This window comes from Pleurodeles waltl, chromosome 3_1 (assembly GCF_031143425.1).
Source record: "Pleurodeles waltl isolate 20211129_DDA chromosome 3_1, aPleWal1.hap1.20221129, whole genome shotgun sequence".
NCBI lineage: Eukaryota > Metazoa > Chordata > Amphibia > Caudata > Salamandridae > Pleurodeles > Pleurodeles waltl.
Window position 1 is genome coordinate 1,955,537,870 of NC_090440.1, and position 16,664 is coordinate 1,955,554,533.

Below are 16,664 nucleotides of genomic sequence, written 5' to 3' on the forward strand. Positions count from 1 at the left end.
ATTGATAATTTATTGACTCCACGATTGGAGTGGTAACTCATTTGCCAATGGAAAGAGGTACCCTTTGGACATCTTGTCCTTATTGAGTTGGGGATGGCATCTTTATGGGCATCAGGTAGTGGTCCAGGTTATCACTACAAAGTCGCACTGACAATTTAAAAAAATGAAAACTTTTTCTTGTTTTTTGTTGTTATTTTGCTAAGCTTCCCAGTTTTCCCTTATAGAAAAAAGGATGCTTTAAAAAGAACCAAGACATTAAGATAGTTTATATTTTTGAAAAGCAGTCACGATGATGGTTGTCTTCTGACCCTAGCAGCCCTCATACATCTTATTGGTGGGTCGTGATTTGTGACACACCTAAATAATATTCATTAGGCAGGTTGGTCTTTCACAGATTATAATTTCGTATTATGTGAACTGGCTTTTTAATACATAAGCCAGATCACCTAAAACGATACTGATTGCAAAAAGAAGAGTCACAATTTGCAACCACTTTTTTGCAACCAGTGTCTTCGTACATCTGGACCCTTTATACCGCGTAGGTGCTGGAAGTAGGCGTCCTGGGGGTCCTGCAGCACTCCCTCAAAACCCACTCAATAATTCAGAAGGTGAAAGAGCAATCAGTGGCGGCCGGCATCTTTAGGAGGGGGGGCGGGTGGGACGCACACACACACACACTCATTCTTTCACACACAGACACGCACGCACATCCATTACCAACACTCATACCATTCAAACATGCACGCAGGCACCAAACATTCATTTTAAAACATCACACACACTCATTCTTTCACACGCACGTACACACATCCATTAACAACATTCATACCATTCAAACATGCACGCACGCACCAAACATTCATTTTAAAACATCACACACATACACACACACACTTACCTTCAGCTTCCAGGTCCCAGGAGGGTTGGGACTGCTGCCTTCCCTCATTGGCTGACCTTAGGTCAGCCAATGAGGGAAGGCAGCAGTCCCGGCCTCGTCACAGAGTGGGATGGGGTCAGTGAGACTGCTGACCCCACCCCACTCTGTGACAAAGTGTTACTGATTGACACTTGCCCTGGGCACTTCAGGGCTTAAACCTGAAGCGCCCAGGGAGAGTGTCAGTTGGTGACGCTTTCCTCATCACCCAGGGGAGGGCCTCGAGGCACCTTTGCTGAGCCGAGGAGGTCACGCCCACAGGAGCTGTGACCTCCTCAGCCCAGCAAAGTTCAGCTCAGGCAGCCAGGAGTGTGCGCAAATCGTGCATGTCTGCTCCTGGCTGCCTGAGCTGAACATGGAGAGTGTCTGTCAGGCTGACCTTTGTTCAGCCTGACAGACACTCTTCATGAGGGGCAAAATGTGGGGGGGCGTGGCCCCTCCGCCCTAAAGGACGGGGCCGCCACTGCGAGCAATAAAGATACCTTTAAATGTAGGTTTTATCTGTTAATGTTTGCTGCTTTCAAAGGCAGAGGTCAAATGTCAAGCAATATCTTCTGGCAAATGGCTGTTTATTCCTTTATGTGGAGATTGGTCTTTGTCTGACTGCAAAGTGAGATGGTTTTATAAAGTGAACAATGTGACAGTCCTGCAGGATTCAGGTAGTGTTAAAGTAACAGTTGTAGTTTGTGCTTTTTTCCGACACACAATAACAATTAATTACCAGTAAATTACCTTTACATATGTTGTTTGAGACTATATCAGCAGTTTGGAAAATGCACATGAAGCACATTTTGTGCAGTTCTGAAGTGTGATGGATCCAAAGATTTTAATAGGATCAAAACAAATGACGTACTTACTTCCTGAAACCTGATTTCCACACGTTATCGTTGACACAATTTTTTAACCAGTAAAACTGTATGTTTAAACAAATGTACTGGTAATTTCAATGACAAATGTGCTGTGAGTAAATTATACTCCACTGCCATAGTATACTTTCATAATATATTTGCAACAATGTTCCCCAAAAAGCACCAGCAGCTACATACCTTACCCTGACCACTCTCCGGCTGAATACTTTTGCAACAATTGTTCTTTGCAAAGCGCTTGGATGTTTCACAATCCCTATGACTTTAGTGCTGTAACTTTGATTTCTGCCCCCCACTCTGAAAACTGTTGCAGCACCACTATTATACCTTGGAGCCCAAGGAGCCTGTCCGAGTGTTTCTGCCACTTACATTTTAGGAGGCAGATTTTATGGGTGTGTGCAAACACAATATCACTAGTTGCTTTGTAATGGGTGTCCACCTATGCAATCTACCCTTGCCCTTGCGGCATTCTGCCCTTTCTGTGGTGTAGAAGAGACCCAATTTTATGTGCTCCACTAGGAGAAAGTGGAAGACTATCAAAACTAGTATTGAAGGTTACATTTTTTTTTTAATTGAGGTTCATACTGCCCCCATAATTTTGGACGTGAAATAGGTCATTAATATGCGAGTGTAAATATATATTATAATAATAATGCAGTAACCTCTTGTGCCATTTCTCAGTGCTACATTGAAGAAAGCAGGATATTTGGGTAATGTGGTTTGTTTGCTGAAAAAGGGAAAGGAAACATTCTGAAAGACGGGAGAACATGGCTGAACCATCTCTCATTGTAGAAGCATCTGCAAACAATCTGCATCCTCTATCGAATTACAAGAATTGGTATCAGACCCTGGAGAACGCAGGGTAAAGATGCTCACTCTGAGGTCCAGCTCACTGAGCTGATGAGCCCTCTTTTGCAACAGAAACGCGTATCATTGGAAGCTTAGGTTATCTCCTGCACAAAGAAAACAATTGTTCCTTTGATGTCATTCAGACAGTGTTAAATAATTAGGGGATCTCGGTGCTGTCCCGTTAGAGTAATCAAAAGTATGAATCGATACCTATTTATATGATGGGCACGTTCGATTACTGTTGATGAACCTGCAGGATAACAATAGGGTTTCCTAATTACCTCATATTGTCTGAATCCACTCAAAGGTACCACTGTTTCCTTTTAAATGAGCTACTTTTCCGAGCACGCTGGTAAGGGTTCAACCTGTGTACCTCTTCTGTCTAATGCTATATATTTAAAAATATCTTACGCTATCTGCAGCTGGCTAAGATGGGACCCCTTCTGGAGAATCGAACATCTCCTGTTATATGTAGAAAGCATAAGATGGGAGCTGTTGTGGAGCTACTTAATGATACTCTTATCAATATAACTAATTGCCTAGTGTCACTGAGGTACCTCATGGCTAGAGAAGAAGCCAGCAGCTCCCAGAATTGGTACATTGGAGATTTCTGAAGTTAAAAGCCAATGTTCGATCTGTGACCACAATGTGCAGAAATCAGACCTCAAACAGGATAAACCTGCGATTAACACCTTGAGGATAATCTATACAGATGTCCTCAAAGAGTCTAAGAATATATGCTGTTGTGAAAATGTCACTAGTGCAAGAAATTGTACCAAAAACCTTGAACATCTTGAAGGGGGTTAATGTACCACCTCACCTCTCAGTCCAAGGACTGCTCTACTCAGAGGTCTGTTACAATGCAATAATTCATCAGTCATAAAATTCTCTAGTACAGTATTCCTTAACCTGTCTTTTAGGGACTCCTGAGGGTCCACAGAGCCTACTCAGGGTTCCTCAACTGCAACCACATAGAGAATTAAATAATATTAACAGATTAATAAATTATATGTAAATAATGAAGTAAAATGAACATTTTAAAATGTTTTGTAAATGTGAAGGAATTTGAAATTGGAGAATACAAATTAGTATTCTTAGCTTGATTTGTGGGAGCAGAGATTAACAACATCAAAATTATACCCAGCAGTGCCTAAAACAAACTTGGACCTCTTTTTTTGGTAGAACGATTCCTCGCTTTCTAAGATGTTTCTCTTCTTTTTTCACAAAGATCCTGAGGAAACCAGTGACCGTGCAGCTCACTCACCATGTTGAGTTCCTGTTGTTGAGTGATCACCAGTCTGGTTGTTCTTCCAGGCAGAGGCACAGAATGCGCTCTTCCATACACTGGAGAACAGCTGATCGAGCTGTTGGATGCAGCTAGTGGATTTGTGTTTTGTCCTTTCTACCACATTTGATAAGATTGATGACACTACCGCCTACATGCATCAGTCATTGCAGCAGAGTGGTCGATTTTAATAGGTTGTTTACACCTCACTCCTTGGGGACTTGTGGGGCTTCTCAAGGCTCTCTTCTTACCGCAGTTTTGTTTAACATCTATGTAAAGACGCTGTATTAAATGCCTTTTAGAGCCAGGAGGTGGGTTGTGATTTTCAGATCTATACAACCGATGCATAGTTGTTTTTCCTGGGTAATTCCACTGATGATTCTAGGGAAATAAATTAACAGGTTGATGTAATTACTATTTGAATGGACTTGAATGAAGAACAACTGGGTCTGATGTTGGTGAGCTCAGAACAGGACTTTGCGTAATTTGGGTCATGTTGTGACCAGCTAACTGTTGGAGAGGGCTCAATGCTGTTGTTGAGGAAAGTAAAAAACCCTGGGCTTAGGCAGACCGTAGTTGAATAAAAACCCTGTTATCACATTGACAAGCACAGAGACTGGTTGGTAACTACTGACCTTTTCAGAGGTCCAGTCGTAGCCACTATTGCCTGCGCCATCATTTTTAATTTGAGTATTGCATTAATCTGTTCTCTAGCGCAGCTAAGCAAAGGGCCAAGAGGTGCCAAAAAAAGCTGAGTCAAGCAGCTAGAGCCTTGGTGGGTTTAGCCAATCACCAGCCTATTCCTCCCACCTTATGCTTTCTACACTAGTTTCCCATCATGCAGAGAGCAGCGTGCAGATGCTTGGTGCATATCGATACGTTTTACATCAGAAGGGTTCTAATGACTGAAACAAACATATACTCTCTGTAGGGGTCTGAGATCTGTCTAGGCCAATTATGCATGTATTTGTTTCTTCGAGAAGAAACCATCACAGGCCTAATCCATATTAAAAGTGGGGCCAAAGTCACGAAATGATTTGCCCCCTATATTTAAAGAGTTACCTGATCTCAACCTTTTTAAAAGAATTTACAGATCCAACTCAACCCTGCCTTTTAGTTGCAGGATTACCAGTTGCCATCGGCACATTGATGCCTTTTGGCTTAGACACATGCAGATGTGTCGGGTTGGATGATTAAAACAGATTGTCTTTCCTGAAAGTCACATAGATGGATACTTGAGTTTGCAGCTCTCTTTGGGGGTCAGTGTAAGGCTCTTCATTTGTCCTAAGAGGGGATACAAAGTCAACTCTAAAAGCCAAGCAAAGGAGTTTATTGTCCTGGAGTGAATTGAATAAATTCAAACACGTCCTCTTGGAGTTGGCAAACCTCATTGCTAAAAGATGTCAGGCTTTCAAGCTCTATAGAGATTGACTTCCTGTGTCTCTTATGGTAACAGCACTGAATTTGGGAGTTTCCAATGCCCACAAAAAGTGCAGCACTGGGAAGAGAGCCCTATTGGCCATCACAGGTAGGCGCAGGAAGAAGCAAGTCATCTGGGGGCCTTTCATTTATACCTTTGGACAGAAAACATACGTAGATACCTTCACAAACGTTTCTGCTTTTACAGTAACCCATGTACAACACACATAAATATCATAAATATGTATTTGTGTGCAAAACAAAATATTCATGTATTCAAAAGAAAGATTTCTTCAGCAGTTTAGCTTACAGTGGGTGCAGAATAGAGCACTTAACACAATATAAAATGCCTGAAAAGGATTAAAACACATTAGATGAGGAACTTTTTTTTAAATAATCACAACGCTCCAAGGCTTGGAGGTCCGGCACCGTCATCCTCCTCAGGGTGGTGGCTTCCCTCATTTGCTCTCATATTTTGCGGTCTCTAGTCCTGCTCTGTGCTGCTCTTTCTTGTCTCGCCTCCTGTCGTACCCTGCGCTCTCATGTGTCCTAGTCTCGCCCATCCTGTGGGCTCACACACACCCTTCCTCTGCTATTCTGTGCTCATCCCACAATGGATGCTTCCTCTCCTATAAACCTCAGCCTGTGCTGTCCCATTGTGGGCTTCTCTCCATATGCTCCAGGCCACCTTGAACAATTTGTCACAGTGTATTTTTTTTTTCTCTCTCTCTCTCTCTCTCTCTCTCTCTCTCTCTCTCTCTCTCTCTCTCTCTCTCTCTCTCTTCCCCCCCTTTTCTCTCTCTCCCCCTCCCCCCCTTTTCTCTCTCTCCCCCTCCCCCCCTTTTCTCTCTCTCCCCCTTCTCTCCCCCTCCCCCTTTTCTCTCTCTCACCCCGCCCCCCTTCTCTCTCTCTCTCTCTTTCTCTCCCCCTCGCCCCCTTCTCTCTCTCTTCTCCCCCCCCCCCCCTGCTGTCGCCTGATGCACTCTACCGTCCCGCTTTAACCAAAGGTGCATTTTATTACTACAAAACAATTCTCTTTTCCATCATGGGCTTTCTTGCTTTTGTGTGCTTTCCTCATCCTGTGTTCTCTCCATCCTGTTTTTCTGCGGTGTGCTGTCCAGTCCTGTCCCTCTCAGCTGTGCCCCGACACTTTTCCATGAACCCATCTGCTGCTCAAACCGTCCTTCAAAGAACTGACTCCCATCTTTGTCTGTGCTCCCCTGCCCACCCTCCCCAGAGACCTAACGGAGAGAAAGCTGCGTGGGGCTGCCCACCAGTCACCAGGATGAGCCATTCAATGACGCAATGTGGGGCTTTAAAGCCACTAGGCGCAAGCTGTTGTCTTGACATTAAGAGATGGTTCGGAATTACAGAAGGATCTGGTGAACCTTCCCAAATACCCGTAGTTTATAACGGAGACACCTGCAGCCACCAAGCACCTGCGTGTGTTGGTATAAGCAGGACGCACTAATCGGGCATTGTAAATAGATGGTTAGCAAAACATAAAAACTTTGATCTGGTATTAACGAAGCATAATCTTTCATGAAAGGTTTTAATAGCAGTTTAGCTTTCCAAAGCAATACAAACGTACGTGCAAAATATGTTTAGAAATGTACAATTTCGACAGTTCGCGCAACATAAACTTCAAATTCTTCATAAAATGATGCAGACGCCTGTGGGTGTCTTTAGCCTGTTAAATCATTCTTCTGACATGTTGGTGCGGTGACAGGATTGAGCTTCTCTCGCAGTTTCTATTGGTTCGAACTCTTTGTCTTCATAGTTTTACATTTGTCTACACCTGCATTATTTGTGTGAATATGAGAAGTGATGCTTGTGGCAGCTGTCGGATTAAAAGTACTTCAAATCCATGCCAACTCCTTGCACTGCCGCCCTGAATCTTTCTCTCGTCAGTACCCGATAATGGCGGCTCCTTCACACTACCCGTCAGTGCCAACTTCTCACACTACTCACAGTTAGTATATTCTCACACTGCTAGCCGGCGCCACCTTCAAACACTACCAGTCAGTGCCAGCTATTCACACTGCCCAGTAGTGCCAGTCTTTACACCGACCACTTGTGTTAGAGTTTTACATTGAGTATCACTTCCAGCTCCTTACTGCCCAACAATGCCCCTTACACTGCCCTTTGTGACTAGTGCCTACTTGTCACACTACCAACTTTTGCCAGTCTCCACGCTGTACACCAGTGCTAGATTTTATTTCTCACCACCAAAGCTAACGTTTCATATTGCTGACCTGTGTTATTGCCTTATATTTCCCAGCAGCCCTCGCTGCTCAGGGTCCCCCTACACCCTCAAGCCAGACCATCATACTGCCCACCGGCTACCGCTGCAACATACTACAGATATTGTCCTGCTACTCACACTATCCACCAGTGCCAGCTGTCACAATGCCAACAGATGTGATCACACACTGACTCCAATATGAGCTCCTCGTACAGTCTGCTGGGCAGACTCCTCGCATTGCCCCTCAGTTCCCTCTTCTCCCAGTGCCCTCCATTCCCAGCTTCACACACTGCTCACCAAAGTGAGCCACTACCACCACCTCCCAGTGATAACTCCTCGCGTGGCCCACCTATGTTGTCTTCTCGCACTCCCCACCGGTGGAAACTCCTCACGCTGCCCACCAGGTGAGCTCCTCCTCCTGCTCCCAAGTGTCAGGTTTTCACTCTGGACACCACCCCCAGCTCCTCCCAGTGAAAGTTATTCACACCACTCCGCACGACCAGCTCCTTCCACCAGTGCCAAGTTCTCACACTAGAAACCAGTGCAAGCTTCTCATGTTCACCACCCAGTGCCAGCTTTTCACATTGCCACCGAGGTGACTGCTCAATCCTTTGCCTACTCTCCATCTCACACTTCCCTGCAGTGCCAGATGTTATCAAAGTCCACCCCATATTGCCCTCATTTGCAAAACAAACATGCTCTGGACATTGATAGGGATTTTAGACTAAATGACTGAAATCCTTGGTCCCTCTTACTACTGTTCTCCCTCTCTTACTCTTCCTTCTTTTTATAACAGTGCTTCACAAACTTTTGAGAACCACACCCCAATTTTTAGAATGACAAGCTTTCAGGATCCATCTAGCTTTAATGGACCGGAGGCAGGAGCAATATTTTAATACATTAACAGCAATTGTAAGCGTCGTGACCTTGACCTTCAGTTCGATATAGGACTATAGCCAAGCTATTGATCTGCCTATAAAAGAGGTCGATGGGGAGCTGCACTTGAGTCTGGAGCTGGAACACTTTTCTGGGGGAGGGTGCTGGCCTGTGGCATCCATTCACTTGAATCACAAGACTTCTTAAAAAAAAGTCTTGGTGTTGATTCCAGCTTAGTTTAGCAAATTTGGTAAACCCCTTCTCCAGCAGAGTATGAGGTAAGGCCATTCATTGTGTTAAAACGAGGCCCAACAGTGTGTAAGTGTGTGTGTGTGTGTGTGTATATATATATATATATATATAACACGGCTCAAGGGCAGTCGAGTGTCAAGCACTTTATTTAGATGAGAACCAGATTATATTACACAAGGTCAGTTTCATTTTATTATAAGCACAGACTTAGTGATGTGCCCAGACTCAAGCCGGCTCCAAGATTCAAACCTGGTTCCCCTGATCCAAAATTTGCGCATTTGACCCTTAGGCCACTGCCCACTTCCATATTCCATTTATGTATGAAAGTCGTACACTAATGGTATGGTTGTGTATGATCACATATAGTGAATATATACTCTTTTGAAATGGCTTTGTGAATTAAAAATAACAGCAGCAACAAATACTGGAAGGTTTACTCAGTCTTGCTTGGGAAAACTAGCAATTATTCCTTTTAAAACTGGATTTAGGGACACTGTTCAGCACTTTTGCACTGGTGCACAAACATACTTAATCATTTTAAATCATTACTTACATGTTGACCAGGGCTTTTGTGGCACCCCAAAAATGGTCTTGTTGCCCACCACTGTGTCCCAACCTGCACTTTGAGAAAACCTGTTTCGTAACATACTCACTGCGTACTCCCCATCCTTTGTCATTTTATTCTTCTCTTTTTATTTGTCATCTTGTTTTGTTGTATCTCTATTCTACCAAAATATTTCCATTTGCTGTTTTCTTTTTCCCCTGCTTACTCTCTTCTCTCTCATCTCCTCTCTTCAGCCTCTTCCTCTACCTCAGCTACTTCCTCTCCTCAGCCCTCCCCTGTCTCATTACTACCTCCACCAAAACACAGGGACAGCATGAGTCAAGGGCTACCAGTCAGAGCAGTGCCAGGGAAATTGGTGCATAAGGTGTGACTAATGAGCATGGTTGTGCCATGGCCCAGTCACCTGCATTTCTAGTCCGTGTTGTGTGGAGTAAATGAGACTCTTATGAGGGCGTTAGGCACTATTGCGATAATTCATAGATCTGAAGTGAACCTCCTTTAGAGTCCAACCTCACTTAAGACAACAGTTTGTCTTCTTCAAAATAGCAACTTTAATGTTGTTCGAGCTGGTTCAGTCCACGTTAATGGAACTATTTAGTTGAACCAGCATATTCTACCAGTATAGCTAATGTCTCCAGAGACCCAGGATGTGATATGTGAATGGGCCCAAACTGAGGCACCACTAGAGCAACACAAACCATGCTTCTCTTGTCAATAACTAAAGCTCCCTCTACTTGCTATTGTTTCAAGTGCTTCTTGTTAAGAAGTAGGAGGTAAACTGAAAGCAGTGAATTTTAATTTACTCTTCTGTCATTTCGAGTATCATACTTCAGTCTTCTGTGGTAGATTCACTTGGTGCTTCAGTTCTCTGCTTCCACTCCTAAACCAGGAGAACTGTGATAGAAATGGAAATTCAGTGCATTTGTTAACTGCAGCAAAATTTGATTGAGGCTAAATATCTGCTTAATTTGGATTATAACAAGCAACAGAGTGAGGGAACACAAGTCTGAATTAATCTCAGACCTTTATTCCAGGCCATCGTTTTTGCCTACTACGCTCTCTAGTCAAAGACCAGCCATATGCAAATCAGTCCTAGTCCTGTCCTCTCAGAACAGTCCAGCTTGCACTTCCAGGCCTGGGCCTCTTCAGGCAGGAACACAAGCAGCACGAGACCACTTTCGGCCTCATTGTTTTTCAATGCGATCTTACACTTGGAAATGTAACCTAGAACACTGTTATTTAGCCCAGGCACATAGTGCTATGTATGTTCCACAGTGTTTAATTTGTAAAATAATAAGTGTAGGGCCCAAACATTTGATCAGAAGCTGCTACCAGCAATGCATAAGATTGTGGTGCCGAATACCAAGGCTGCTTATTCTTCAGTCGCCCTCGTGCATCTTTAATGCATCACTAGATATTCCATGCCCTTCAAAAACTTCTGCACATTCCCTTTTCTCCCTGCTTTCTAAGGTTGTCACTGTTTTTACATCTTTCTCTTCCTACTTCTTTTCCCTTTTTGTGTTTTTCTTGCTCTTGTTCTGGTACAAATACTGATGAGTAAAAATAAGTGCTGGTGAGCCCCACCAGCAACCACCGGCTCAAATTGCGCACTAATGTCCCAGGCTCATTGTAACATAGGACACAAGTTACTCCTCACTTATAAGGGACAATTAATCTAAAACAGGTATAAGAATGCATGTGTTCCTATTCTATAGTGACCTGGCCAGTCACTTAAGGCAGGAATATTCCTGTAGGAGTTGGGGTCAAGACTGATTTGCATGAGGCTCGTCTCTGTCTAGAGTAAAAGAGAGGATGAAAAAACGATGGACTGGATTGTGGATGGCATGGGTGATCCCAGTGGCCAAGATTAAGCATTCCTGTCATCACTTTGTTTTATAGATAATGAGATGGGAGGTAAAACATTTCTTATCCCCATGTATTACCCACTGGAAAATATGCACTATTTGTTGGGACAGGGCAGGGTGACTCAGTGAGTTGAACGCTTGCCACTGTAGCATGTGATGAAAAGTTAAAATCTTGGCAAGGCCATTAATTGGAATCCAGCAAGGCCACCTCAACTTTCCATCTTTAATAGTAATCTGTTACTTACAGCGCATAGAAGTGGCAAAAGTGTGGCACAAAGCGCTATATTAAAAACAAGTTAAAAAGTGCAAAAAATGTCATTACCAATGACTAGCATGAGTCACCATTAGTCAACAGAAGAAGAATGAAGAAGTGCAAATAAACACTGATGGCAGGTCTCTGAATAGTAACTCTCGGCAAGATTCTCTCTGTCTCCCCTTCCTTGGGTCATGGCACAGGATTGACGTTCTTCGCACACAAAGTGTGTTTTTTTTTTTTATTTATTTTTTTACAACTTTTGGGATTTGGAGGAGAATGTGTGTGACTTGGCCAAAAAAATCTGGATGTGCGTTTCCCTGCTGGGAAGCCCACTAATCCAGCTTTTTCCAACCTTTGTTGCCCAGTTTACAATAAACGTTGCAAAGTCCGTGCACGTATACATCTTAATAACACATTATTGTGCGATTAAATTCTAAATATTTACTCAATGTTACAATAAATAGGAAGAAAATAGATTTACCAAACACGTTAAAACGTCTATTCATTTTTTAAATATTAAAAAGTCGCACTTTACCAACTGTTTGGTAAGTACCAGATACTTGAACACTTGCCTGCAAAATCGGTCGGTATCATTGTTTGTATGTATGTTGATGTATCCAGGTTATTTCCACGCCAGACATATTGTCATGGATTTCAATATAATTCAGCATAAATTGTCAACACAGGTGAGGTGAAAGATATCCCGAATCTGGTTTAAGGAAATCACAACGTGTGTTGAATATCACTTTGGAAGTAGGTAGGCCTCTAATGGAACCAGAGATTTGAGTAGTCGTTTAGCTGTGTGATGTTTCAAGTAAATGCATGGTCAACTTTTTTTGCCACCATTTTGCAATTTTTACCTCAACAACATATAAAGGCAGAATTCGTATTACTATAATGACATAATTTCTTTCTTAATATCTGCATAACGACAAGATAAATGCCTCAGTTTCTTATTTAAATGAAAACAAAGGACACCATGCCTTAAACTGAGAAGCTCATCATTTTCCTGTTTTCATTGTTTTGGAAAGCGCTGGTTTGTGAGCGATAGCCATTTAGTAGCATTATTTCAGGTAGCCCATCCCATTCCTCAGTAATACAGAGGCAGGGGACGTGGAGGATCTGAGTTTAATGATTGTTTCATTGTTGGAGCTGGTAGAGTAGTCTGCGGTCAGTAAGTAACCATGAGGGAAATAATATAAAGGTCTTCTCCATTAACGTGGGAGATGCCAATGGTCTGTTTCCTAATTGGGTTAGTTTTAGCGGTATGTGGCGGGAGTCCAATAACAGTTCGCCACACCTTTCTTTTGTGATTTAGTTTTCAGAGTAGCAACCCTAGATCTGAGGCCTACAAAGCAGTAGTCAGGAAACGTTTTTTGAGCTATGCATCACTAGAAATGCTAAAGTTCTACTACAATTTCCCATATTAAACTACGTGCAGGATGCCAGCGATTCAACAACGATGTACCCACTTATGGGTCACACCTAAGTGATCGAGTGACCTTTCTGCCTTCCTCTCCAAGGCTTGATCCATGAGAACTATTAGCACTGCTTGAGACATTGCTAGGATGTGTACATCTTTCACCTTATTTTTAGCCCTTGAATGGCACACCTGGAAAGTAGCACTTAGCTCTTTAGAAAAACTCTACATAATAATTAATAAATACATAAATAAAAATAATGTGCAGCATAATTATAATAGTAGAAAACAGGCAGGTGCCATGTTTGATTTTAAAGTAAATGGATAAATAATATGTCACCATATAGTTCAAGGTATTTCTCTGAAACTGCAATCTCCTGGGCAGGAGCAGCTCGCGAGACTCGAAAGGGGCAGGGCGGCATATGGGAGGAATAAACATTCATATACATTATATTTTAAAAAACACTTAACTTCTATGCCGCCGTGCCACTCCTCTTGCTCTTGTCGCTGCTGCAGGCACAGGCTCCCAGCCTGCCCTGCAGTCAATCCTGATGCTGCTCAAAGCAGCGTCAGGATTGGCTGGGAGTGCCCAGCCAAGGGCACGCCCAGGCAGACTTGGAGCCTGTGCGGGCTCTCTCTAGCCCGGTAACTGTGTTGCCGGGCTGGCGAGAGCACACACAAGCATGTGTGTTTGGCCAGCCCGAGGCAGCCGGCCAAACATACATGCGCAGTGAGGAGGCATGCTGTACACACTCCCTCACTGTTCATCACCCTCGTGGCCCTGCTCTTAAAAAAAAAAAAAAAAAAAAGATAATAAACAAAGTTTATTATCGTTTTCTTTTAAAGGTTTTGCAGCTGCTGCTGCTGGCGGGGGGACAGCGCTCCTCTGCCCAGATCGAGGAGTCGCCCTTGCTCATGGGGGCTTTAGTTTAGGAGAGGAGCCAGCCTCCCCTGCATAGATTTCCATGAGTCTCCCCTTACAGGTTCGTGGGACCTGCAGGAACAGGCTCAGCGTCAAGCAGCTGGTCCGCTGTGGTCCTTTTGGCCTCATGGTGTAATGGACTTCCTAGGCTTTACTACGTGATACTGAGCTCTAGAAGCCCCTGCTTAAAGCTGTAACCTGTTTAATTTAATTATTTCTTCTCCACCATTCCTTGGCTACATACACTATTTTATGGACCGTTCTCCCCATTACCCTCGACGCCGCAAAATGTATCCCTAAGCAGCTTTGCCAGTAGCCACTTGGGGTCAGAGGAGGTGATTGAAATGCTTCCCTGTGCTATACAAATGGTTATCAGAATTCCCCTGGATGGGCGTGTTCCTGTGTCATCATTAGGCTTTTGACTCCTTTATATGTCTGGACTGGAAACGGCTTAAGCTGTTTCTGTAGCCTTATGTAATGAAAGAAAATCATTACTAAATGCCTGCTTTATAAAAGGGCTTTGTGCCAACCCTCTTCAATCATTGCTCTGTGCAACTCTCATTCAAATTGTTCTTCCACGCACCAGAAGGAAGCAGTGTCAGTCCATTTCAGCCGCTAGTGGGGTTGCACTTTGAGTGACAGCAGTTTTGCCTAATAACAGCTACATATTTGCCTAAAAAGAAGTGTACTTCAGTGCCAAGGCTGAGGGCCCAGTACTTTACTGGGAAAATTATTTTTTATTTCCATTCATTATCCCTTGTTCTTGAATTGACATTATTCATTTAGTCTTTGTTTTATGTTACCGTTATTCAAAGCCTCAGTTAGGAATCCTAGTTGAGCTGCAATAATACTAAAAAGGCTGCCTGTGCCTGCTGTGAGCCCACCTGCCTGCCTGTTATTAACAGTATATGAATGGCCCTTTTTTCATTTGAAATTATTATTGAAAGCATATAATCATAGGTTTCGAGAGCAGCATATTGTTTGCTTTTGTGTTTTCTTCCACCTAGGAACTGAGTAAAACTATATGTGCCCTATTAAAATGAAGCATGGAAATAGCTTGTTCGTTTTTCCCTTCTGCCTGTGTGCCTTACAGTGTTTCCAAAGGTTCTAGTTGGCCCGTGCAGCAAATAAAGTAAAGTCTCTTGCCTTTTCTTGCAGATCAAAGGTGGATGAGGTGGACACCGTGGTGGGAGACCCCAGCAGCAAGTGGAAAGGGATCAACATGAGTCCAGTAGCTCCTCTTCCGTCTGAGTCTCTGCCTACCGTCAAGTTGCTAATCAAGTCTTTTGACTCTGCGGAACCAGGTGCGGGCACCTTTACTACCTTTGGAATAAACATTTGATGCCTGATTTCTTAGAAATATTTCTTCTTCTGACATGCACTGAAGGTTTTCTGGCATCCTGTCTCCTCTAGATACCAAGACAAAGTAGTTTTAGTTGAGGGCATAATTTAAAACTTGAGAGTGCCGCTCTGTTTCCCCATGGTGGAATACCGTCCATTGATCTATAAGATCACTAGAAATGGGGACCGCAAAGATGAAAATTACGGAAACACTAGTGTTCTCCACAGCTGTCTTATCTGAATAATAATGACAACTCAAAGTCTCTGTTAAATGGTTTGTTGTCCTCATGTTGCTTTACACGTGTTCAAAAGAAAATGGCAACTGTGCAAAAGAAGCTGTCAAAATAATCCCAACAAAATCACCCTCACTCCCCCAAGGCAAATTCATAACGTAAAACATTTACACCTCACGGTAAACTCATCCCTGAGTGTAAAAGGTGGTTTTAGGATATCTCGGAGTGCTACCTCTAATAATACTCTTTCTCACTCTGATACTGGGATCAAAATATGCCTCAAATGTGGATCAAATTGCAAAGATAGTAGATGAATGGGACCTTCTCAAAAATCACATTGTGCAACTGGTCAGCAAACCTCATGCCAAATACAAAAAATGCCCTTGTTGCTCTGACCTGCGCAGCATATCTGTGCTTTCAATGTTCAACCTTTTTTCACCATTGTGAGACACAAGAAAATGAGAAAAAGCATACTTAGGGCTGACGGTGGGAATCTATGAGTTTGACATCCATTTTACATATATAAACTGGAGCAGTGGATGACATTTAGACAGCATTGATGCATCTGGGCTGCAGTTCCCACTTACTGGGATCCCTGATTATCTTCAGCATCATCAATTCTTTGACAGAACTGGTGGCCCATTGTCTCTTACCATTGTCTAATTGTTGAAGTAAGAATATCGAAGGCTTCCATGCTTTGCAGAATGTTTAAAACTTTGCTTCTCTCTGTGGAGCCTCGGGTGGTATTCTTAAACATCTTCCTGTTTCCATCCGTCCGATGTTTGCGCAAAGAGTGTGATTCTTGCAAATGAAATTGGCAGTTTTTAATTCTTTATTTTTCTCAGATTTGAAAAAAAGGAAGGGAGGATTGTTCTGTCTGGCACCTCACCCAGCTATTCACTTCGATTATTTTTGTTATAGAAGTCGTTTACTCCTCCCATTTGAAGTGCGGAACTAGTTAGACTTCCAAAAAAAAGGAATGTGTTTTACTTTTTTAAACATGGGTTGTTGTTACATCTAAAACATGAACTTAGGCTCTGGGTACAGCAAATGTAACAAACCTCACTGGCCTTCACTGCCGATAGATGGTGGGAGGGCAGTTCAGTCTCTATGCCATCAACCTTTGGGCTCTTATATGGTCAGTCATAATAGCATAGGCAGGATTTTAGAGATCTGAACCACTGGTAATTTTTCTGGGTGCATTACATACCATAATTTTAGTTCATCTGCCCTATCACAGAAGACCAACCATATGCAAATCAGCCTTGGTCAGGCTCCAATAGGAACAGTTCAGCACATTGTTGCCCATTGGAACTTGAACCTCTGAACGTGAAAC

General features: G+C 43.1%; 1 protein-coding gene across 2 annotated transcripts in view; it reads left to right on the top strand.

Moving 5' to 3' along the window:
• SPECC1 (sperm antigen with calponin homology and coiled-coil domains 1) overlaps positions 1–16,664 on the top strand; it is a 956,149-nt gene that overhangs the window by 471,057 nt on the left and 468,428 nt on the right. For both annotated transcript variants that reach the window (XM_069226282.1, XM_069226283.1), the window contains one exon: positions 14,913–15,058. In XM_069226282.1, the coding sequence (XP_069082383.1) occupies positions 14,913–15,058 (146 nt within the window). The remainder of the gene's footprint in view (positions 1–14,912; positions 15,059–16,664) is intronic.